General features: G+C 35.5%; 3 protein-coding genes across 5 annotated transcripts in view; 1 reads left to right on the top strand and 2 right to left on the bottom strand.

Annotated features, from left to right (window-relative positions):
* Positions 1-6477: 6477 nt before the first annotated feature.
* On the top strand, positions 6478-9360 carry LOC120150498 (probable galactinol--sucrose galactosyltransferase 6). Its single transcript, XM_039163187.1, is given in 5 exon segments — positions 6478-7528; positions 7531-7810; positions 7901-8110; positions 8195-8329; positions 8528-9360. Coding segments are annotated over 5 exon segments (2265 nt in total). The 5' UTR covers positions 6478-6492; the 3' UTR covers positions 9132-9360.
* LOC120150499 (zinc finger BED domain-containing protein DAYSLEEPER-like) lies at positions 9333-14133 on the bottom strand. Of its 3 annotated transcripts, none has more exons than XM_039163188.1 (2): positions 13918-14133; positions 9333-11572 (listed from the first exon to the last, which is right to left on the bottom strand). In XM_039163188.1, the coding sequence occupies exon 2, from the start codon at positions 11544-11546 to the stop codon at positions 9498-9500; it is 2049 nt and encodes a 682-aa protein (XP_039019119.1). In that variant the 5' UTR covers positions 11547-11572; positions 13918-14133; the 3' UTR covers positions 9333-9497. The 3 variants fall into 3 exon arrangements, with proteins under 3 accessions (XP_039019119.1, XP_039019121.1, XP_039019120.1); XM_039163190.1 differs by having other exon boundaries at positions 9333-11573; positions 13926-14133; XM_039163189.1 differs by lacking the exon at positions 13918-14133 and adding an exon at positions 11653-11791 and having other exon boundaries at positions 9333-11587.
* An 8640-nt stretch (positions 14134-22773) lies between these two features.
* The window catches only part of LOC120150512 (eukaryotic translation initiation factor 3 subunit E-like), a 6162-nt gene continuing 4319 nt past the window's right edge, over positions 22774-24616 (bottom strand). The window contains exons 2-4 of the mRNA XM_039163199.1: positions 23373-23581; positions 23050-23277; positions 22774-22941 (exon numbers count right to left, since the gene is read on the bottom strand). Of these exons, the coding sequence (XP_039019130.1) occupies positions 22774-22941; positions 23050-23277; positions 23373-23581 (605 nt within the window). The remainder of the gene's footprint in view (positions 22942-23049; positions 23278-23372; positions 23582-24616) is intronic.

The raw sequence follows: 24616 nt of genomic DNA, 5'->3' as shown, positions 1-24616 counted from the left end.
GAGGTGAAGCGGTCAAAGTTTCCGATTCGTTGAAATCGAGCACTCCGCCGTTCAAAAATTGGAACCGAGCTTTGTAAGTATCTCGAAATCGCTCAAAATAATTTTTAGAAATTTTTCCGTGATTTATAGGACACCGGAGGAGGTCCCACGAGCCGCCACTACGTGTGGGGAAGACTCGGCCGCTGCCTTGTAACCGGTTTGATCGGTTCGAACCGGTTCAACCCGACCCATTGACCCAACCGTTAATCGAGTGGTATTTTGGTAATTATTTTGAAAATGGTGATATTCTGGTAATTATTTTAAAAATAGTGCTATTTTTGTAATTTTTATAAATGATAATTTAGTAATTTTCTTTAAAAAATGATATTTTAGTAATTATTTTGAAAATGATGATATTTTGGTAAATATTTCTTAAAAAGGGTGATAACTGTGTAAAATGGTGGATCCTCTGTTAATTATCTTTGACCAGAACTTTGATCGGCTTTGACCGACCATTAAACGACCTTTAATCTTTTCCGAGTATACCTATCTTGATATTTTTTGACGTTCCGAATCTGTTTTTGGGATCTGTTTCACCAAATTCGAACCCGAAAGTCTCCAAATCATCAGTCAAACCCGTTGACTTTGATTTTGACCAATAATTCAAAATTTCTGAAGGTCATACTTTACGTTTATTGACATCCTGAATATGATTCCGAAGTCCGTTTTGCCAAATTCTGACCCGAAATCCCCGAATCAAGTATGTGAACCCAAAAGGCTTAGTATTTTAATATTTTGATTATTTATTTGAGTTTTGGTTAATGAATTGATTCAATAAAATATTTTATGAAGGTACTTGTGTTTCACCTGAGCGAGGATCAGTTAGGTCTGGAGTTGTTCGTTCGTCAGATCAGCGCGAACTGCGTACTACTAAAATTACTCGTAGGTTTCTGTATATTATTTAAATAAAGATAGATTATTTATATTAGGATTTCAATATGGATTTTTCTAATTCGTAGGATATAGCGCTGCAACAGAGCGTGATCGACAGACCCATTAGTAGGCTTCCCTATCTGATTTCTCAGACTGTTACAGGTGTGTTTCCCGACAACTGTTTTAAAATATCGATCTGAATACCTTCTGTTTGATATATGAATTATGGCACACTTATGATATGATCTCTGGTTACGGTATATTTTTATACCTGATTTCTGAATATGGCTTATCTGATATATGATTTATTGTACGTTAATGATTTGATTTTAATTGTTTTCTGTAATTCTGTATATGATTTCTAAGCATGAAACATTTTCATGTTTTAAAGGATTAATCATTGTTTTCACTCAGATTCATTCATGTTTATTAATATCATTGGGGGGATATATGTTGGAGGAAGAATATATGCAGGCTCCTCGGCTGTGTGCTCAGGGTCTTACTGTTGTGCCGGGGTTGTATGGTTCTGGGGAACCTACACATTCTTTTGTGATCGGATGGGGGTAATGTTCATATTTTTAATGACATGTTTTCATAAATCGATTTTACTGAAAAATTTTTATCGGTATGTTTTTATATACACTGTAAGGAGCACACTAGGCTTTTTAGCTCATTATGTAGTTTTTACCGTTTTCAGATAACAACAGACCGTAAGTTAGCAGATTTGACATCAAGGGAGATCAACTATTTATTTTGTACGAACGTATATCTCTATATGTTTTTCAGTTGTGTTTGGTGACATGTATTTGTTATCGTTTTGGATATATTTGTATTATTAATATTTTTGATATGTATTATATCTAATGTATTATAAGTTGTTTAAAAAAAATCTCTGAATGAGATATGTGACCACTTAGGTTTGGGTCTAACTTATAGACCGAGTCTGGGGGTTACATTTGGTGGTATCAGAGCTTTCGGTTTTAAATACTCGGACTGTAGATGGGTCTTAAACTTTGAATTTTTAAGAAATTTTGAGAAAAAAAACGTGTCACCTTATTTTATGATTAAAAGTTTTTTTCGAGATCCCTGATGCTAATCTGACATATGTTTCAAATTATTTCTGTAGAGCCTTATAGATCCAACGATGAGTGCTGCTAGAGGTCGTAGGACAGGACGTGGCCGTGGTCGAGGACGAGTCACTCGACCTTCTGTTACGATAGACGATCCGATGTCACAACGTGATCCTCCTGTTCCGCAAGTAGATCCAACCCTTTCTCATGATGGCCAGTTTACTCATGTGAGAGACCCTACCGTCACTGGAGATGAGGATACTGATATAAATGAAGATGCCCTTAATAGAGCTATATTTCGCATGTTTCAGAGAGCTGCCAGAGCCCTTAGTAATATGACTGCGGTTGAGTCATGTTAAGTCTCTGCCATATTAGTCGTGTTAAGTCTTGTATGATGTTTAGGGTATGCAAAAATATATTGTATTAATAGCTTGAATGAATTTGTACATCATGTATTTCAGATTTTATAGTACAGAGTTAATTAAAGGAAATGGAGTTTTTATTTAGGAATTTCTAGTTTTTTCCCCTATTAATCTAAAGTGATTGCATATTATATGTTTTAAAGATTTTCAACCATTTGACAATGAAAATTCAAACATCTTTGCATTCTCTGATGCTCGAATATGCGATCTCTAAGGATAACAACTATCTCTTTAACCATTAAGGTAACGTACTTCGTGCATCTTAGGTATTTTTTATTTTGAGGGTTTTAGTGATTATGATATAGAAAAAACAAGTTAAAGTTGTACGATTAAGAGATGAAAGATAAAATAGTGACATTACATAGAAGAATTATTTTTTTATTTATTAGATAATTTATTTTTTCTATATTTAATTCTAATTCCGTCTTTATTTTAGGGACCAAACTAAGGTAAAAAAAATTAAGATGCACAATAAGAAAATAAATATACTTAGAGGATTAATTTGTGAAATAAACCTTTAATTTTTCGTTATTAAATATGTCAGACAACATTCACGAACTTGGACATTAATTATATTAAACGAAAACCCAGAGCAAGCATTGATTAAAACCTATTATCATTAACAGCTCTGAATCCAACAATTGGTGATGAATCTGATTTCTTATATATATATATATGTATATATGTGGCAAATGATTTGAATTTGTTTGTCTTGTAATATCACGTAAGCTTGAAAATTGAAATATCGACTACATGCATACATTTTCAGGGATAAGGTGAAGGCTTTTTTTAATTATGTATTACGTGTATTTTTATTTTTATATAAAAAAATATTTCTATCCTTTTTATTTAATTTAAGTTTTTATCTATATAAATTAAACTTGGATTGATTTTTAAAAATTATATTTGATGTGATATTATTTGAAATAAATTTAGTTCGTCGACTATGGACAATTATTTCTTTTTTTGATGTTCAATGAAAAATCACGGCTAACGAGATAATAATTTTTGATCAAAGTTTATTGGTGAGAGAAAATTTAATCACCAAGAAGATTGTGTCTAGAAAGTTTAAGTTTCGTCTCTCTTATCAATCTTGACCGGCATATTTATAACAGTTCTTAACTAGTGTTAGACATAAGTTATTGTCACCATTTGTAGGCAATCATATTAAATAGATATAATTGTTAGGATTTCGTTATAATAAATCACATGAACTTGTCAGAATTCTTGTACATACATTATAATTTACTTAATGACTGACAGATACATATTCCTTAAAAACTTCAATAAACGAAGGGATTAATCTGAAAACTTTACGAGAGTCGATAATTTCTGAATATTATTCTTTAAAGACATGACAAATATATTCTTATTTAAATAAAATTTGTTTGAAAGCTAATTTAAAACTAATATTAATTTGAAAATATATATTTTTAGGGTGGCATTTTAGGAAGAATGCCTCAATTAATATCCCAAATGATCTGCCCTGGTTTTCATAGAAAGGGGCAACCCACTTGCTCTATTTTCCGCCTCTTTTCCCAATAAAGCTCCACAAGTGGGAATATCCATTTAATTTTATCCAAATAATGGCCCAATCCCATTCATTTCTGACCTGGATTCATTATTCTTTTTGTTTTTTTCTTCAATTATATTCATTCAATATTATCATCACTAATCCTTACATAGTTTCAACGATTTCTAATCTGTTTAAAGACAATTAATAATTTAAATTACATATATTTATTTTCACTCATTTGTGTGAATAAAGTAAATCATTATAATTTTTATCATTAATAGAGTTAAAAAATTAAATGTCAAAAATTTGAAAAGTATTATTTGTTATTCGTCAAAATTTTATTTAGGCTATAAATATTATCAAGAGATTATATTAAAATATTAGATGACACTATTCCCATATGTAATGGGGTAAGGGGGAGATATATGGTAGTAGGCTGTCCCCAATGCTAGGTTGAGAACAACTTCTGTGGAAGACCTCCGTTATGAATTACCCTCAGTGGGACTCGATCTCACGACCACAAAGTTAAAAGCCTTATGCTCTACCAACTGAGCTAAACGGGCAAGACCAAGAGATTATATTAAAATGTTTAAATAAATTTCTAAAAAAATATTATTATACATTTAAAAATATTTAAATTTATAACTTTAAATAACAATAAAATTAATTGAATCAAAATATAATCAATAAAAAGAAAGATAATATTTTAACCACTTTATGAAGTTAAAATTAATATAAATCATATATATAAAATCTAATGATTTTTATATTTTAAAAAGATATTTTGTGGAGGTGAAGGCCAATATAGTTTTGTGCATGGTTTTCAGAATCAGATCGGTTAGCGAATCGGTCATGCTATCGGTTTATTAGTTCAATCGATCGAACCGGTTCAATCGGTCGGAAGAACCGGACGACGTCATAATTATTTAAAAAATTAAATAAAAATACCAAAAATATTTAATAAAAAATAATTTTGTATATCACAAGTCATATTCAAAGCAAGTCATAACATATATGAGTTAAAAACCATAAAATCAAGTGAAAAAAATGATTCAAATTAACTACAACATAATATTTAAGGTAAAACATATTAAATAATAAATATAATTATATAACTATAATTAAAAAATAAATTTGGTGCTAAAAAAATCATAACAAAGTTATATTGTTTGGTTTAATTTTTTTTTAAAAAACAATCTCATATGGCTAAGAAACATAGAAGAACATTTCAAAAGTCTAAAGAGTAAAAATATGAGAACAAAACAATCTCACATGGCTGAGAAACATAGAAGAGCATCCCAACTAACTTCTATAAATAATAGAGGTAATTTGACATTCAAAATCATGGAGCCTTTTGGTAAGCATAGAGTGAACTATTCTTTCACTTCAATCAAGCTCGAGTTTTAGGCTTCAATCGAACTTCTAATTTTTTGTTAAGTTCAAGTCTTTTCGAGTTCAAGTTTCAATATTATATTTCGAGTTCGAGTTGAACTTGATAATTTTTAGTTCGTGAGTTTGAGTTGAGTTGAGGTTACTTTTAAAGTTTGAGTCGAGCTCAGCAATAATCGAGTTCGACTTGGCTCGTTTAACAAACGACGTTGTTTGATTTAATTTGTTTAAAAAAAACAAAATTGACGGGTTTTTTTCGGTTTTTTCCTGTTTTCAGCCGGTCCGGTTCTAACGGTTCAAAGGTTCTGGCCGATTCACTAGTAACAATTCAACCGATTTAGTTTGAACAGGACTAAACAACGATTTCTGATTAAACCGGTTGAACCGACCGGTCCGATCCAATTTTCAAAACAATGATTTTGTGGTTTAAAGTCAAAGAATAATATTAAAAAATTGTGTCTTGTCTTGTCTTGCAAAAATATATTAAGAAGAATTTTCAAAATGCCACCTGGAAATTCAAAAGAGGGAAGCCACGCGTTTGGTTTACATTTGAGGCGCGTGAGAGACGTCCAGCAGTGCCAACGTGGACACTAATCATCTCGCAACAAAATCACATCTTTATCCAAAAAAAGACCAACCCCAATACTGTACGTTGAACGTGACCTGAAACCCTCCGGTCGGTTAAATAATGTGATCCGACGTGGCAATCGAATCAACCGTTGCTTTTGACGGCAGTGAACCGATTTCCCGCTGTTCGATATTTCCCGCGAAAATATTAAAATCAACAAGAGACTGGGACCTAATCGAATCAAAGAAGAAACTTTTATTTTATTTTTTTTTCTTTAAAAAATCGACACTGATTGAGAGAGACAGAAGTAATGTTGTTAAATACTTGTTACTGTACACGATTCTTAGCTATAAATAGGAGTCTTGCTTTTGTTCATCTTCACTCTAAATCTAAACATCCTCGAAATCCACTGTTTCCAAAGCTAAATTTTTAAAAACGTTTCAATCCAGGTGTTTCTGCTGTTTCCGGAGTTTCTTCTAATCCAACGCTATCGGCATTATCTTTTAAGGTAATTATCAGCTCGCATTTATGGCCATTTTTATGCATTTGATGCTCTGTTTTTACGGTTTCTGAAAATGGGGTTTTGATCTAAAGAAGCGGGAAGAAGAAGAAGAGATGACAATTAAACCGGCGGTTCGTATCTCCGAGAGGAAATTAGTCGTGAAGAACCGGACAATCCTAACCGGAGTTCCAGAAAATGTGATCGCAACGTCCGGCACCGGGTCTGGTCTGGTTGAGGGAGTTTTCCTCGGGGCGGTTTTCGATGAAGAGAAGAGCAGGCATGTGGTGCCTATCGGCACTTTACGCGACGTCCGGTTCATGTCCTGTTTTCGGTTCAAGTTATGGTGGATGGCCCAGAAAATGGGGGATCAAGGCAAAGACATACCTCTCGAGACTCAATTCCTATTGGTGGAAACCAAAGAAGGGTCCCACTTGGACTCAACCGGAGAAACTCAGATCGTTTACACCGTCTTCCTCCCTTTGATCGACGGCCCGTTTCGAGCCGTTTTTCAAGGGAACCAAAACGACGAACTCGAGCTGTGTTTAGAGAGCGGCGACGCCGACATCAAAGCGTCTTCGTTTAGGCATTCGGTTTATATCCATGCTGGAACCGATCCTTTCAGTACAATCACGGAAGCAATCAAGGCCGTCAAATTACATCTCAAAACTTTCCGGCAACGGCAGGAGAAGAAATTACCGGAAATCGTCGACTATTTCGGGTGGTGTACCTGGGACGCTTTTTACCAGGATGTGACCCAAGAAGGGGTCGAAGCTGGGCTCGAGTCTCTAGCTGCCGGTGGGACGCCGGCCAAGTTCGTGATCATCGACGATGGATGGCAGTCCGTAGGCGGCGACACCCATGGGGAAGACACGTCGTCATCGACCGATCAGGCGGAAACGAAACAACAGCCGTTGCTTCGTTTGACGGGAATAAAAGAAAACGAGAAGTTCCAGACGAAGGATGATCCAACATCGGGGATCAAAAACATCGTCAACATTGCGAAAGAGAAACACGGGTTGAAATTTGTATACGTCTGGCACGCGATTACGGGGTATTGGGGCGGAGTCCGGCCCGGAGTTAAGGAAATGGGAGGATACGGGTCGAAAATCCGGTACTCGATGGTTTCCAAAGGAGTGGTGCATAATGAACCGGGTGGAAAACCGATGCGATAGCGGTTCAAGGGTTGGGTTTGGGGAACCCGAAAAACGTGTACAAATTTTACAACGAGTTGCACAGCTATCTGGCGGATGCGGGTGTAGATGGAGTTAAGGTGGACGAGCAGTGCATTTTGGAAACACTCGGAGCCGGGCTCGGTGGCCGGGTTGAGTTGACGCGGCAATATCATCAGGCTGTCGATGCATCGGTGAAGAGGAATTTTCCCGATAATGGGATCATCGCTTGCATGAGCCATAACACCGATGCACTCTACTGGTAATTTTTCTTGGCCTTCTGCTTCAATAATTTTCTTTTGATGTTTTGATTTCTGGGTTTTGTTATGATGTTTGAATCGTGTCGAAACAGTTCCAAACAGACGGCGGTTGTGAGAGCATCTGACGATTTCTACCCCCGTGATCCAGTGTCACACACCATCCACATTGCGGCGGTGGCCTACAATAGTGTTTTCCTTGGGGAATTTATGCTGCCGGATTGGGATATGTTCCACTCCCTTCATCCGGCCGCCGATTATCATGCCTCGGCACGCGCTATTTGTGGTGGCCCTATCTATGTGAGGTAAGGACTAAGGAGGAGTTTCCTATAGGAAAATCAATTTTATTTGATCCTTAGGCCGAGTATTTAAGCTTTTGTTTGCAACAGTGATGCCCCCGGACGACACAACTTTGAGCTCTTGAAGAAAATTGTGTTGCCTGATGGTTCCATTCTCCGTGTTCGTTTGTCTGGACGGCCTACTCGCGATTGCTTGTTTACAGATCCGGCCCGTGACGGCGTTAGGTAAGATCAGCTCGTAAATTCTGTTTATTTGGTCCTGGAATAGAATTGATAGATATAAAATATAAATGCATTAGAAAGTGAACTATTTAGATGGAACATGATGTTGGTTATATTGTTGGCAAAGTTAAAGGATTTGAAGCTTGAGCTAATGTTTAAATTGTTCACATTTCGTTATGGTCGATTTTTCTTTGATTGTAGCTTGTTGAAGATATGGAACATGAACAAGTACACCGGAGTTCTTGGTGTTTACAACTGCCAAGGCGCAGCATGGAACAGCGCCGCAAGGAAAAATACTTTCCACCAAACCAGTACGGACTCCATATCAGGCCAAGTAAAGGGGTGTGATGTCCATCTCATTTCTGAGGCCTCATTGGACCCTGAATGGGCCGGTGACTGTGCAGTTTACTGTCACCGCACCGGTGAGTTAATCACCCTTCCATACAATGCATCCATGCCGGTTTCCCTCAAGGTCCTCGAGCATGAAATCTTCACACTAACACCAATCATGCACTTGGCACCTGGATTCAGTTTTGCACCCTTAGGACTCGTCAATATGTACAACGCCGGTGGTGCCATTGAGGATCTAAAATATGAAGTCAAAGATGGTGCCAAGCTATCCGAGCTCGATATCGGGTATGAAGGTGAAAGCAGTTGTCTTGTTGGTGCGAGAGTGGAGAATTCTAGCAATGAACTGGTAGGAAAAATTTGCATGGAGATTAAAGGTTGTGGAAACTTTGGTGCCTATTCGTCAGCCAAGCCAAGAAAGTGCAGTGTTGGGTCTAGTGAAGCCAAGTTCAATTAGGATTCATCGTCTGGATTGGTAACGTTCAGCTTGGAAAAAATGCCCGATGAAGGGCAAAAAGTGCATGTTGAAGTTGAGTTATGAGTTAAATGAAGCAGAGTAGTTGTATCAGATTCAGCTCTGGTTGGGATTTTTATCAATAATCCCTCCTATTTAAAAAACCCGTTTATTAGGTTTATGTATTAAGATGGAGTGAAGAAATTGAAATAAAAGTTTCTTCTTGCTATTACACAAGCTACTCTAACAATTAAGGTGTTCAAGACCATGCATCCATACAAATACAGTTGTTTTCTAATTGTACACATACCTATCAGGTGAAATATATGTCCAGTGCAGCACCCCAGCATAAGTAAACAACACTTGCATCTAAAATTCCATTTTAATAAGTGCATTTGATGATACTTCGGATCCATAATGAAGCCAGTCCTTGGCACAGATTAAGGCTTCCACAGTCTCTGGTCGCAACGAGCTTCGGTACTCATCTAGTTGCTTGATCGTGATATCAAAGACCGAATCTGGAGCGGCAGCGGATACTGGAATCGACAAAATGTCACGGGCCATCTTTGAAAGCGTCGGATACTTAATCTTGTTCAGCTTCCACCAGCCTAAAACATCAAACTCTTGTACACGAGGCAACAAGGACTCATCCAAGTACTGATCCAGCTCAGATTTCATCTGCTGGCCACTAGTCTCCATAATGTAGACGTCGAAATCTGAAAGTCCTTGGTCTGAAAGAAGGTTCCCTTGATGAGAATCGTCGGCCTTCCCATTCCCGACATTCCCTTCTTCTGCGTATGTTGGTGTCAAAGGCAGTGGAAGTGCTACATATTCAAGAAAGAGCTCATGGATTCCATCATCAACAACTTTGATATATGTGGGAGCATCTTCACCGAATATTTTTGTGAAACTGAACTCGACAAGCTTCATCTTGAAACGAGGATCCACGACTACAGCAATTGCCAAAATCAAGCTACAATCCCTCCAGTACTTATCAATCTTTTCTTGCATTGACTTGGCAAGATTGCTGATGAAGGGATCCTCATTAGTGATCGAACGACCCAAGTCTGCATGTATTTTCCATGCTTCATGAAAGAATGTGATTGCAGTAGGATTATTTGTACTTGTAAGGATGCTAGCTGCGTCAAAGATAGGTTTCAAGAAAGTGCATAAAGTCTCAGCCACCTTCCAGTCTTCCATTGATGGAGCTAGCTTATAATCCGGATCAGAAGTATTCAAACAGTTAAACACTTCCTTTAACTCAGTAGCCGCTGCCAGCATTTGGTATGTCGTGTTCCACTGAGTTTGATAATCAAGATTCAGGGTCTTTTCACTCGGCACTTGAAGCTGGTTTTTAACTTGAACAAACTTTTCTTCATGGGATTCTGAAGTCTTCATGTACTTTACACTATCACGGATTTTCTTTATGATCTCTTGCCCTGCACCGAGCACATCCTTTGCCATGCTGCTCAAAGTACGAGCTATGCAATTTCCAATTAACAGCTGACCATTAAGAATAAGGGGATTCTTCGTACAGAGTAGAGGTCTAAGATTTTCCAGCCCAGCTTCTCTTGTTGGATGATTGAAGGTGAGGGAAAACAACTTGCCTTCCAAACTCCAGTCTGACAGGCAGGCAGCAACAGCATGACATAGAGCAGAATCGGAATCAGGATATGGTTCCATTATGAAATTGAGAACCCGTCTTTGCAACTTCCATTCGAAATCAATGAAGTGTCCAGTTATAAATACATAACCCAGCGTTTGTTTCGAAGTCCACATGTCTAGTGTAAGACAAACACGCCCAGGAATACCCTCAATAAACTTCATGACACTTTGCTTTTCCCTCAGGTAAGTTGCAACACAGTCCCCTTGAACCGTGTTGAAACTGATGTTGTCAAACCGAGGCTGAAGATTCTGAACAAAAGCTATGAACCCTGGATGCTCAACCATGTGAAGAGGGTACTCATGCATTATGATCATTCTTGCAATTTCATGGCGGCAACGGTCCTGGTCAAATGGTATGAAAGGTGAACTGGGAGATCTGTAGCGTCGCTTTCGTGGTTCACTCCCACCAACCCTTGGTGTATATGGGGTGGTCAAATGATTGTTATCTTGGTCACGTCGGATTGCTGGACAAGTACCTTTAGCAATGTGACGTTTGAGGTGGCTGGTCCCTGCTACCTTGGAACCAGTACTATAAGCGAAACTTTGTTTGCAGCGCTTACAGCATGCTCTTCTACATCCAGCACTCACATGTTCAATGGTAAAGTATTCCCAAACCATAGACTTCTTCTTCCGTCGTTTAGGCTGTGTTTCTGGCTGTGATTCTGGTGGTGTTTCATGAGTGACGACGACAAGCTCGTTGTTATTCCCCACTGGGGTTGTTTCCATTTCCATCACTTCCGCCATTTCTACCATTTTGGACTAGGAAGCAAAACTCGCAGCTGAGAGCAAAAGAAATTTTTAAAAAGGAATTAAAAAACATCCGTATATTTCAAAACAAAAGAGCAGCCCCAATTACAATTAAGGTTAACATAACTCAAGATGCTAAATATAAAGGAAACAACGAGGTTTCGTCGAAAAAATCGATCGGTTTCACACATCAAGCGAGATAAAAGATTCACAAAGCTCATCAAAACAAAATCTTCCCAACTTTGAGATGCATCATTACATAGTGGCCTATGATATATAGAGGTTCTAGAGAAATGATGACATGATTCATTACATCTTTAAGCTGCAGAAACAGTATGGATTCATGTCAAGACTGTTGGATACTGAACTATATGGTATAGTTGAAAAACAGAACAGACACTGAACTATAAAATTCTACCATCAAATGATATATATACCCACGACCTGGTAATCCATGATCACATATAAGAGCTGCTTTTGTCGGAAAGAGAAGAATTATGAAACAAAAAGTTTATCCTAGGTAGTTGAATATTCAATAATGTTATCGAAGTCGGAATGCGTAAATCTTATGTTACTGAAATTCTTCATTTTTGTTCAAGTATCATCTCCTACACTCGAAACCAACACTTCTGCAGACATGGATATCGGAATGTCACACACCAATCACATGAACAAGCTCAGAAAACTGAATATATCCAGATCAAACACCTACTCGTACATAGGGGTGTAAATGAATCGGGCTTGAAGGAACAAGGTTTTGTTCGTTTGTTTATTTTTGAAAGTGTTCATGTTCAGTTTGAATTTGTTTAAAATTTTAATATAGTGTTTATTTTTTTATTTTTGAAGATGTTCATGTTGGTTTGTTTAGTGTTCGGGAACATGTTCATTTAACGTTCGCCAACATGTTCATCTATATAGTTCGAGTTTCTTCGGCAACCAACACTCCCTTTTTACCCTTTTATTTAGTCCCTACTTTCACTAATATTTAAAATCGAGTTAATAAATGAACTTTCAAACGAGTTTGTTCATAAATATAAATGAATCGAACACACCACTATTCTTGTTCGTTCATTTATTAAATGAGCATAGAAATTTTGTTTCCGCTCGTTTATTTAACTTAATGAACAAACATAAACATACATTATAACAGTTCATAGAACGATCTGTTCATTTACACCCTTACCCATATACAAAACTCAACATATCCCGAATCCAAAATTAGGCTGAAATCACGAGAACGGATCTTCACATAGGGAATTTACTCCTTTGGACAAATAACTTTTTCCCCCTTAAATTAAGACATTACACGTTTCAAGTTCTTTCAAACCTAACAATGAACAGGACTCTGTCCAGAGTACATAACATTTGAACCAATATTCAGAGAAGACCTTAAAGAAATATTGTCACGTGTTTCGTTGTATTTGTTCCATGGTTCAATCTTCAGTTTTGTTTTTCAAGTAAAAATGTTTGTGACTGTGTACAACTTACTGAGCAGTTATACTTAAGGTAAAATATACCAGAGGTGACTGAATTATGTCCAAATAACCATTATAGTCATTAAGCTTTTAAAAATTACAAAATAATGATTAAATTTATATCCAAATAACGTTGTAGTGATTATTTTAGTGTCATTTTATTAATTTAAAAAATTTAATGACCAAAACGATCAAGTCCCACACTTGTGTCTTAACGGTCGGGCCATTAGAAAATAAAGGAGCAAATGAAACTATGCCACGTGTCTAGGCGGTCCACAATAAAGCCAAGTCATGATAACAGCAAATCTAACTTTACAGGGCTTGTATTGGATAGGTATAAGTCAGATGGACCCACCTGAGGCACCAGGGCTAAAATAGACATTTCACATCTAAATGGGCTTCTTTAACAAGTGACCTCACATTTTACATTGCACAAAAGTAGATCTAGGGTTTTCAAAGTTACAATAATGAAGGACAAAACAAACATGGAGATAAAGGAAAAAGCCCAGATCAAACCCAATTCGATGTCAAACACGGGAAGTTCCAAACGCAGATCAAGAGCAATAAACACAAAACATAGAAATGAAAAAACAAAACCCAGATCAGCAACCGAAGCGAAAAGGACCCATTAACATCAAAGAGGCGAAACCAGAGCTTAAGAATCAGAACTTTTAAACCAGATCATGAATAAGCAAGAAGCTATATAAATAACAAAAACCAACAATTTCGAGATTAATTCTCTCCGGACACTGAAGCACGAAACGTCTAAATCAAAACCCAAACTCAGAAACAACGAAGCAAGCATTAAAGACATAGAAATCGGACAGAAGAGGCGGGAAAACCCGGAATTTACAATCATAAGAAATGAATAGAAGAATTAGGTAAGGGAAGGAGAGTTTTACCGGTCAATTGTCAAAGCCCCAAAGATAATCGATCTGGGAGCGAATAGGAAGGCCGGGAAGTGAGTCCCGTTGAAGGGGAGAGAGATCTAGGGTTTTGCAGGAAGAGAAAAGGGGGAGTAGGAAGACGATGGAAGATTTGGGCTTACAGACCCGAAAAAGAGAAGCTAATTGGACCTGAAAGGTGGAGAGTAGTTGTTGGTTTATGGGGGGATAAGGTAAAATTTTGTGGGGTTATTAAATTAAAGTTCCCCCCCCCTAAAAAGGAACAATCTTGTTCTCTCTTTCGTTTTGGACTTTTAGGGTTTGGTGTGAAGAACCAATTTTGACTTTGAAAGGAAGCCCAATGGCAAACAATAATACAAGCCTTTGCCCTTTGTCTCTTTCTGTTCAAAGCCTTACGCTAAGGCCAAGCTCAATCTTATAAACAAAATCAATTATGAGTATGGCCAATACACATTTTGTTACCTGCATTTAGTTTTAGTATACACGAACCAAATTACATCCTTGATTAAAAGGGTAGTTATTATTTTAGAGGTCTTATGTTTGAGCAATAGAGACTATAAGTATATTTGAGCATTCACTGTCAAATGATTCAGAATCTTTAGAACAAATACTATTTTGTAATCACTTTATATTAATAAAAAAAGTCCAATTTGATATTGTCAATAATCTGTAGAGCATATGGTTAAAACATCTTAGTTGACACCCTCCATTCTCTTCTAGGTTGTGAGTTCATTATCCATTAAGAGCAAAAATTCTCTTTCCCCTCCCCTTAGATAGGAATTGTTCAAAACAATGTTGATGTTTGAATATGTTTTTTTTATCTAATTAGGTATTTGAACGTAGCTTCAAGGTTTAAGTTGATACATAAATGTGTTTATCCAATTAGATATTTAAATTTAACTTTTTAATTCGAATTGATACATGAATATAATTTTTTTATTCAAGGTTCAAGGTATAAATATATTTTGGTTATCAATACATCAATTTGTAAACTATAATAATTGATTTTAATTATAATTATATGAATATATTGATTATAATCATATTTGTATATTATACTGATTAATTTTTATTGTAGTTATATACTTATATTGTTTAAATTGTAATTATAATCAAACGGTGGACGTAAGATTTTACAATAGAGATGAATTTATAAAATTTTAAAGGGTGAAAATATAAAAAAATATACTTAAATTATATGAAAATTTAAGATTTTCAAAAGGGTCAACTACCCCACCAATACCTTCAGTTAACTAAAGAAAATAATTGGATGTTTATATGAATTGTAATTTCCCGTCATATAAGTTTTACCTTTGAAATTACTATACTATGTAAAGCAAACATTGCAAGTACTGAACCAACAACTGAGATTCTGTTGGGGGGAGAGAGGGTCACTTGAACCCTTCACGTTTTTGTACGCATTGAATAAATCTGTAGTCTCACTGATCATCGGGTGCTTTCAACTTTCAACCCACAATATATTCTTGTACGTTTAAATTCTATGATATTGCTCCTATGAATTTCTTTGTAACTCGGGTCGAGAATATTGACTTTTTGTTGTGTACTATGTAATTGAACTCGGGCGTGACAAGTTCATATTTGATATAGATATGTTTAATGTAATAAAGAGTGAAAACAACTTCGAATATTGTTGATGGGAATAAAATGGTTAAAGCGATAGTAGGCAGTTTAATCTGAATGGAGAGTTGTAGTTAATAGTTGAACGACAATTGGCTAATGTAAATATTTTTTGTTTCCTTGAGGAAGAAGAGTGGAGGTGAAGGGTGCTAGCCCTTCTTAGTATTGACCGATATATTTGGTAATGACCTTTAGTGTTAATGTCAAGAGTAGAATCATTATGTCTATTTCTAGGTTGACATAATCAATGGATATAGTCTATGGTCGGTAAATTAGTCATGTCAAGAAATTGTAACTTCTTAAATATATTAGGCATTTGAAATCTATTTTTCGAAGATGTTCTTTTGAGACTTCTACTGCAGAATATTCCCCAGAAGTCTTATGGAAATTGATCTTACAAACATATTAAAAAAAGATACAACAAATATCAATACTATACAACTGGTGCCGGTTAAAGAGATATAATAGAGTAAAGAGCTTGAAAGTGAAGGGCATGGCATTAAGGACAAAGTGAAAGGGAAATGGCACGGCAGAGCAATAATGGGCGCGCCCATGTGTTGGCCAAAATTGTTGAGTCACGTCGCTTTTGAGGCATAACTCTTTGTTTTGAAACCATTGGAGCTAAGGGCGAAATGGGACAGCAACTGAAACTACTACAAGGCCGGGGCCGCCTTTGCCCTTATTTCCATCTTCTTTTCTCAAAGTGCGTCACCCCAACAAAGATAAATAGCAACTTTGTTGACCATCAAGATCAACAAGGAATATTTATAGCATATTTACTACCTTTGCAGGAGACATTGTGAACCCTCCTCATCGTCACACTGTATCTAGAATTAGTATCTGATTATTGTTGATGGGAAAAATGAGATTATGGTAACCTTTAGCTGTTCATTACTTTCTTTTGATTTGATTGGGAATTATAACCAGTGATTATGTGGAGGAATTATAGAGTAAATGAACTCAAGAAGATGATGAATAGTTGAAGAGATTTGTAAGAGAAAGAGAGTTTTTTCTCTCAGACAACTTTGCATGGTGATTTATACAACGGCCCGAAGTGTTTATGTTAGACTTAAGGTGATGATTGTTATTTGAAGGTTGACAAGATGAACAAATATTTAATTGTCATATAATAAATTTAGTTGATAATGATTATATGAGCAGTGGACATGTTAGAAGTCGGATCAAGAATTATAACTCTTCGGTAGATATGAGATTTCAAAGGCTTTCCGTCCTGCATTTTCTAAAGGTAGATGGGTTGTCAAATAACATTTAACATATTAGTTTAATTACAGATTAGATCCCCAAATCTTTCTTTTTGAGCTACAATAACGTTAGTGCAACGCTTTAAACAAATAAGGTAATTACAGTATATATCAGAAAGGAGACTGTCAGTTAATTAATGGATAATCATTTCATTTACATCAGTTCACTGAATCTAGCATGTTACAGATGTATCATAAAGGAGCCATGCTCTATGTTACATCTGTAAAAGATTTTGAATCTCAATCCCTGTATTTAAAATAAGCTTACGTTCAAATCTGATGTTCAAATATCCACCCAGTACTACCAGGGCAAGATATATAACGTCTTTAGGATACTCTAGAACCCCTTTTTCTTGCAGCTAAGTTGTCCTTGGACACTGTTAAGAAACAATAAAAAAAAATACCCTAGGTATAATGTCAAAATTAGGCCCAAACATTTGTTTGGATGATATATATTTTGTTTATATTCTTTTTTTTAGCACTCTAATGTTTAATGATTCATTTTTTAGTCGAATAATCACCGAGGGATAAAAATCGTTACTTGACTAAAGGGATGTGATATTATCACATGTGCTAAATTATTGATATATTACATCATCTAATGCTATGACATGACATGTGTTACATCAATTAAGATGATGATATGGCATGTGTTACATCACCTAAGATGATGACGCGATAAGTGACACATCAACAATTAAACATATGTAGAAATGTCACGTGAGCACCATGCGTTGAGTCAACTAATAGTTTTCATCTAACATAAGTTTTTTTGAATAAAAATTGAAACGTTAAGAGTTAAAATACTATAAAAAAGGACTGAAGTGACCATTTAGATCAACATTGTGGCTAATTTTGACATTATGCCGAAACCCTAGGCTGCCGAGTTTCTAACGTTCATCATTTGATAAAAGGTTTATTCACTGAACAGCAATATGACAATAAACTTGAGCAATGAGAGATTAGGGTAGGGTAAAGCCTAACTCTCCAGTGGTCCATCTATATGTAGCTAGCATTCAATATAACTGGAACTTTAATGCGACTTATTTGAGTAGTATAACCCTATTATAGTTAAAAAGGCAGTTCTAAGCAGTCAAAACCAGAAACAAGTTTACGCTATAAACAAATTAAAAAAAGAATGGATCCATCATTAATGAGAGAAAGCAGTGAATCATATTAGCCACTCACAAGAAAGAAGATTTTGACTGCAATGGGATCTTTTTGGTTTGGGAAATTTATGAAAATTGGCTGAAAGTTAATAATTTTATTCATGGAATATAACTGCAGGTTGGTCAGCTGATAACTATACAAATGTTAACTACAAATATCGAGTGAAAGAGCCTTTTCGTACCTATCAAGTCCAGCTCTGTGGAACCTACAGATGAGGGGCACACCCTATACTAATATAAAACAAAGTCCAAACAATTAAACAAGAAGAAGATCCAAAACAAACTATTGACAATTGACAACTACTTAGCAAAGACAAGAATTTTGATTAAGGGATTCACTTAAATTTATGTAATGTCTGATCTAAATTAAGACAAAAATCTATAACTTAAAGAAAATGTCAAGTACCAAAACAAAACCTATCAGCTATCACTCTCTCTCCCCCTCATCTTAGTTTACAGTGTTACTGCATCCAAAACCCATTTAGGGTTGAGAATTATCTGTCATTTTTTTTAAAGCAAAGCAGCACGGGAATCACTGAGCTATAATCTGTATACTTATCATCTATTTACAGTGAAATCGTGTTACGAAAGATACTTGCTAGTGGATAAGAAAGGTAAAACAAAAAGGAGAAGGAAGAATGATTAGGTTAACAGAAGATCAAGTAAGCACACAAAGTAAAACATTGGACGATCGATCTTGAAAACTTTTGTTTTCTGGCCCTGATTGTATCTTCCCACAGCTTTATTGAACCGCAACAAAATAGACCGTGTAGGCGTCTACTGCCCACATGGATGCACCATTACCAAGAACAAAAGAAACCAACAATCTAAAACGAAGTTGCAGTTCAAGAAAGCTGTGGAAGAATACGAAGAGGGCCATTTTTTTCCACTTTCATGAGAAAAAAACCCTAAGGCTTGAGAACCAACCATGGCTTCAAAAAGAAAAAGAAGCAAGTTAAAGGGAGTGAGAGATTGGAGAAAGGGGAGCTTATAGTAATAGGGTAATGAGGGAGAAGATGAGTTTTTATAGAGAAATGAGAGACTTTTCTCTCTTTTTTACCACCAATCCCGAGAAGAATATTAGGAGGGGAAGACAGCTTCTTTTTTATTGTTTTATTATTTATTTACATCTATTTATATATATGTGGTAAATGGTTATTTTAAATATATATATATATATATATTAAAAACAATATTAAAAAATACATTAAAAAACTATTGTACTTTTTAGTTTTCTATTTTAACTTCTCAAACTTCATTGACACCACAAAATATAATAATTAGTCTAATAATTACGCTTATTATAAATTATAATTATCTAGATATATTTAGCAAATACAATATAATTATATCTTAATTCATCAAAGCCTTATGGCTCTAGCAGTAAAAGGTGCCAACTTTGTAGTGATTGTGTGTGATTCAAGGTTAAGATTATTAGTCTACATCTTCTAAACTATAAGAAAAGCTCCACATTTTTCATGAAATATGGTGCGGAGAAATCTTGAGGTTTAAGCTCCACATCTTCTAGCCATTAGGATGTTATAAGCTTCGTTCATAGCATGTATATGTGTCTAAATTCATTTTAATGTTTCCCTTAATCTTATATTTGATTAGAAATATCTTTTGAGGCTTATTTGATTAGTAAAAGATGTAGCACAAAACAGGTTTTTAGCGATATTTTTTCATTCATATAGCGGATTTTCAAGCGCCGCTAAAAACATTTGTGGCATAAAAACAAACGCCGCTGAATTAAAATATCGCTAAAGGTTATGATATTTAGCAGGGTTTTCTCAAAACGACGCCGCTATTTATATTTTCTTTTGTGGCGTTTTGTCCCAAAAATGCCACTAAATGTTCTGACATATAGTTGCGTTTGTTCCCAAAAATGCCGCTAAATGTTATATCATATAGTGTCGTTTGTGAATTTAGAACGTCTAGTGGTGTTTTCTGTATAAACGCTGTAAAAGATCTAAAAGTTCAATAGCGTTTATAAAAAACGCCGATATTAACTATGTATTTAATGACTTTTTTTATACAAATGTCGCGAGTTAAAACAATTTTCCAAATGTTGTTTTCTACTCTTTTGTTACCCAAATTTAAAATGTTAACCAATAAACTTGACAATCATAACAACAAACTTCAAATCCATAACAAGAAAATTGAAATCCATAATAATAAATCAAAGTTTACATTAACGTAAAATATAACGTGGTTCAACATTTTTAACTAGAATAAACAATAATAACACCTAAGACGGTGGACTCTGGGGTACACCATCATGCAATTCAGATGCAGCTGAAGATGATGCTCGGTCTAAGCAATTCTTTATTTCATTTCTAAGCCGCTGCAGCCGACCCTTGCAAACGGAGATGGCCTTCTGACAGAATGGAATTGCTTCTGAAGGTTTGTTACAATCTCCAAACTCATACATATTCGAAAATTTCTAAATTATTGGGTTGAGTAGCAAAAATAGAACCGGAGTGAAATTGAAGACCAGAATAAGGGGATTCGCAGTTCTATTTTGACTAGCATACACAGACCAACCAAGATGGAACACTATTTAATTAAACCTAGGATTGAGTATTACAAATCGCATAAAGAATAACAAACTGTATAATAATAACATTTTAAATATATCAAGGATACAGTTCGACTATTTGTCGGCTATTAGGTTCAACTAGCCGTTGCAAAATGGAGACAGCTTTCTGGTAGTCACCAAGTGAAGATTCAATATCCTCTAAAAAAGCATAACAGAAAGAAAATTGACAATTTAGGTGAAATAAGATGCTTCAAGAAAAAGACTGTCAATTCACGAAGGTTCATCATTCCCTCCACCAAACCCGATCAAGCGCATGAATCAAAACAATTATAAGTAATCATTTACTGACCTCTTTCCAGTACAACCTCAGCCAATGCTGATAAAATATCCACTTTCTCCATGGTGTCACCCAATTGTTGGTGGAGCAGCTAAGCTAACTACAAGTCTACAATTGATAGCAATATGTAAGCAATGACAACGTTACCAAGACAGTGAAAACTATTCAACTACACTATGTATCTATGCTCAATTCAACAGGGTTAAATAATCCCTTTATGAATACAAACCCTCATCCGGTACGCTACAACTTGATACAGAACCAACTGTTAATTCACGAACATGTACAGTGTTGATTAGAATCAGTCAACACAGTGTTGAAGAAACATGTAAAAGTCATAAATTCAACTTTTCAGATCCACTGCCATCGGAACATGTAAAGTGTTCAGTGTCTAACGAACGGAAGCGATTAAAGAAAATGTATTAGACAAATAAGCATCATAGCTTGTAAAAGTCATAAATTCAACTTTTCAGATCCAGGCTATTCCACCTTTGTTTGAGTTCTACATCAATTATCATTTCCCATAAATTCTTAAGCATTTATCTATAAAATTAGTTGCGTACGCAGATAACATCGTTTCCATTTTGCTTTTACTGAAATGAAAAAGGAAAGCAAAGTAAAATAACTACGATATCAAGTTTCCAATAAACGCCACTAAAGTAGAGTATACCCACGACTTAACCCTACGACTATGGCGTAAACATAGTGCTTGAAATTATCAAACATACTGCTAAATATTCCAGCACAACATGAGAAACATCAGCAATAGAGACAGTGAGGAACTTAACAAAATCTTCTGTTGATATAGGATACTATAATCAAACTTACTTCTTCACACTTCTTCATCTTCTTCTGTGCTCCATCAAATTCATAGTTGACATAAACACACGTGCTAGTAATCACCCTGTCTTATCAGAAATCTTGACAATTAATTACAGATTGGTGTCCATTTTTTCTTATCAGACAAATTCCATTGATACAAGTCAATAGAAGAATTTATCCATCTTATGCATAAACACTAGGACAATACTGCACTATTACAGGGCAACTTCTTCGGTTTTCTCAAGGGAACAAACTTTGCTCCAATTTCCAGTGCAATGGGAGGACCGAAGATAAAACCCCGAGCTTCTATACCTGTGATGGTTCAAGCTTTCTTATTACCATCTATAAATCAAATATACACAAGCAGGAAAACAAAACTGAATGCAGAAAATTTCCAAATCACATATTGAAAACACAAGCATTGCTCTAAATTCATCCCCTATACCTTCTCTGTTTCACAAAAAAGAAAGAAAGAATTTAGGCATTCTAACAAAAAGCTAGCTTCTCCTCAACCTCTTGACTCATCTAAAACATTTACAATCCAAATGACAAGCCATCCAGTAAGTTGTTTAAAGTTTGTGATCGAATTACGAATTGTAAGTCGATTAACAGTTTATTGCAGAATCAAACCAGATTTGTGTCAAATGTAAAAACAGCTTCAGTTTCCATAGTAATCAAGTAATACTCCCCTGTAACCCTGTTCATTTATGAAAACCAGAGCCCTAGGAACTTTACCTAACCAACTGGATAACTTTAATAAAGCTTCAGTCTTTATGGTAGTTTCTATGATACCAAGGGCTAGAAAAATCTGGTTTTTAACCATTGTACAACACTTTGATGGCAATGTTGGATAATAAACAGGAACGAAAGGAAAGAAGGAACAGAGGAATCTGGTTTTTAAACCACAAACCATTGTACAACACTTTGATGGCAATGTTGGATAATAACTTTTCATATTAAACAATGATTGAAGGAATTCCATAAAGTATCTAAACATGTTTTACTCCAGCAGAATCCAAAATTGAAGCATAAAAAGTACAAAAAATGCACAAATAACAGATAAGCTTAAAACCATAATGTCACAAACTACATAAATAATGAGATCTTAGGGTTAGTTATTGAAGTGACATACTTGTCTTGATTAAACAGGTCAATGATCTGTGTTCTTCCATTGTCATGGTTGAAAAAGATGAAGAGGCTCCAATGCATAAGCCATATTCTACTCTGAACTTGGTTCAAAGGCGATGAGAAACTCTGCAGAAAGAAGACAAACACCAAATGCAAACAAATGGGTCAATGAATCAAGGGAAAACAAATGTTCAAAATAAAAACAGTATAATCAATCATTATTATAATGGAAACCTTGGAATCGATTATTTCTTTCGAACGATTAAGTTCTTCAAGAACAATATCCCAGTTTTGCATCAGTGTCTCAGCTGGCAGCTTCCCCCACAAAGCGCTCAAACTCCTTTCGCTGTTAGTACATAAAGCCCTGTACTGATACATATAATCAGCAGCACCCGAGTAGTTTCCACATTCAAACTGGAATTTTGCATATTGACACAATGCCTCTATCTGATCTGGACCAATCTGTAAAAAGTAATCTTCTTCCCCATTAAAATTATTCTAAACATAACCTTAAATTTAACGAAAAAACGCCACCAAAAATTAGATAAAAAACAGACCCAGTAACTGTCATTGAGCATCTGGAGATTATACTGTTTATCAGCACGCAATTCCTGGACAGCGTTAGGGTTCTGCAGGAAAGTGACGATAAGGGCGGCGACGTCTTCCAAAGCCTTAAGACGAGCAACAACCTCGACTCTCCTGTCGATCATGTCCTGGGGAACATCATTGGTGTGGTAGAGGCTCTTGTGGATGGTGATAAATTTGGCTTAAGATTAAGTTGACAAGTTGAAATTTTTTTTTTGGTTGGTAGTTAATTTAATCTTAGTTGGTGGTCAAATTTTGAACATGAAAATTTTATATTTGATGATAAACTTGTACACATTTGAAAATTCTTTAATAGGTAGACAACTTATTTTTCATGTTTAATCCCTAAAATATTAGGTTATTTATAAGTTTAGTTCTTAAAATTCAACTATAAATAGACCTAAGTATTTCATTAGATATCATCCTAAAAAATAAGTTCTCTCTTCCTCTTGTATTCTTCATTCTCTCACTTTGGGAATTCTAAAGAATTTCATTTGTTGTAATATTGGCGATATAGTGAAGTTATCATCTGGTGTGGGCCCGAGGAGTAGACGATATTCTCGTTGAACCTCGTAAATTTGGTGTGTTCCCTCCTTTATTATTTTTATTCGGTTTTTTTCATTGTGTTTCAATATTCAATAGTTTGACAAGTTTATCCGTTGTGCAACCTTTGGTGGTTTTGATCTTGACATTTTTGGTCAATTTTGAAACTACGTTCGTGTGGAAAATAACCCAATTTCCCCAACAATTGGCATAAGAGCTTCGGTTGAGGTTATCCTTATGGTTCCGTTGTTGAAAAAATACAGTTCGTGCTATTCAATATTTTTCGTTGAAATTAAAATACCAAAATACAGATCAGTTAAGACATCAAGCTCTTCATCCGGACCGATGAGGAGGATTATGTCAAATGCAAATTTCTCGGTGGAGTTGTTCGATGGATCCATTCATTTTGGCATGTGGCAAGGCGAGGTGTTAGATGCTTTATTCCAACAAGGTCTAGACATCGCCATTGAGGAAGAAAAACCCGAATATATGGAGGAGAAAGAATGGGGAACAATCAATCATTTGGCGTACAACACGATTCGATCTTGTCTTTCCAGGGAGCAGAAATATGGCTATAAGAACGAGACTTCTGCAAGTAAGATGTGGAAAGCATTGGAGGAAAAATTCCTAAAGAAAACCTCTCAGAATCATATTCACATGAAGAAAAGATTGT

Source organism: Hibiscus syriacus, unplaced genomic scaffold, assembly GCF_006381635.1.
Source record: "Hibiscus syriacus cultivar Baekdansim isolate YM2019G1 unplaced genomic scaffold, ASM638163v2 tig00111022_pilon, whole genome shotgun sequence".
Classification (NCBI taxonomy): domain Eukaryota; kingdom Viridiplantae; phylum Streptophyta; class Magnoliopsida; order Malvales; family Malvaceae; genus Hibiscus; species Hibiscus syriacus.
This window is presented reverse-complemented; position numbering and strand designations above follow the sequence as displayed.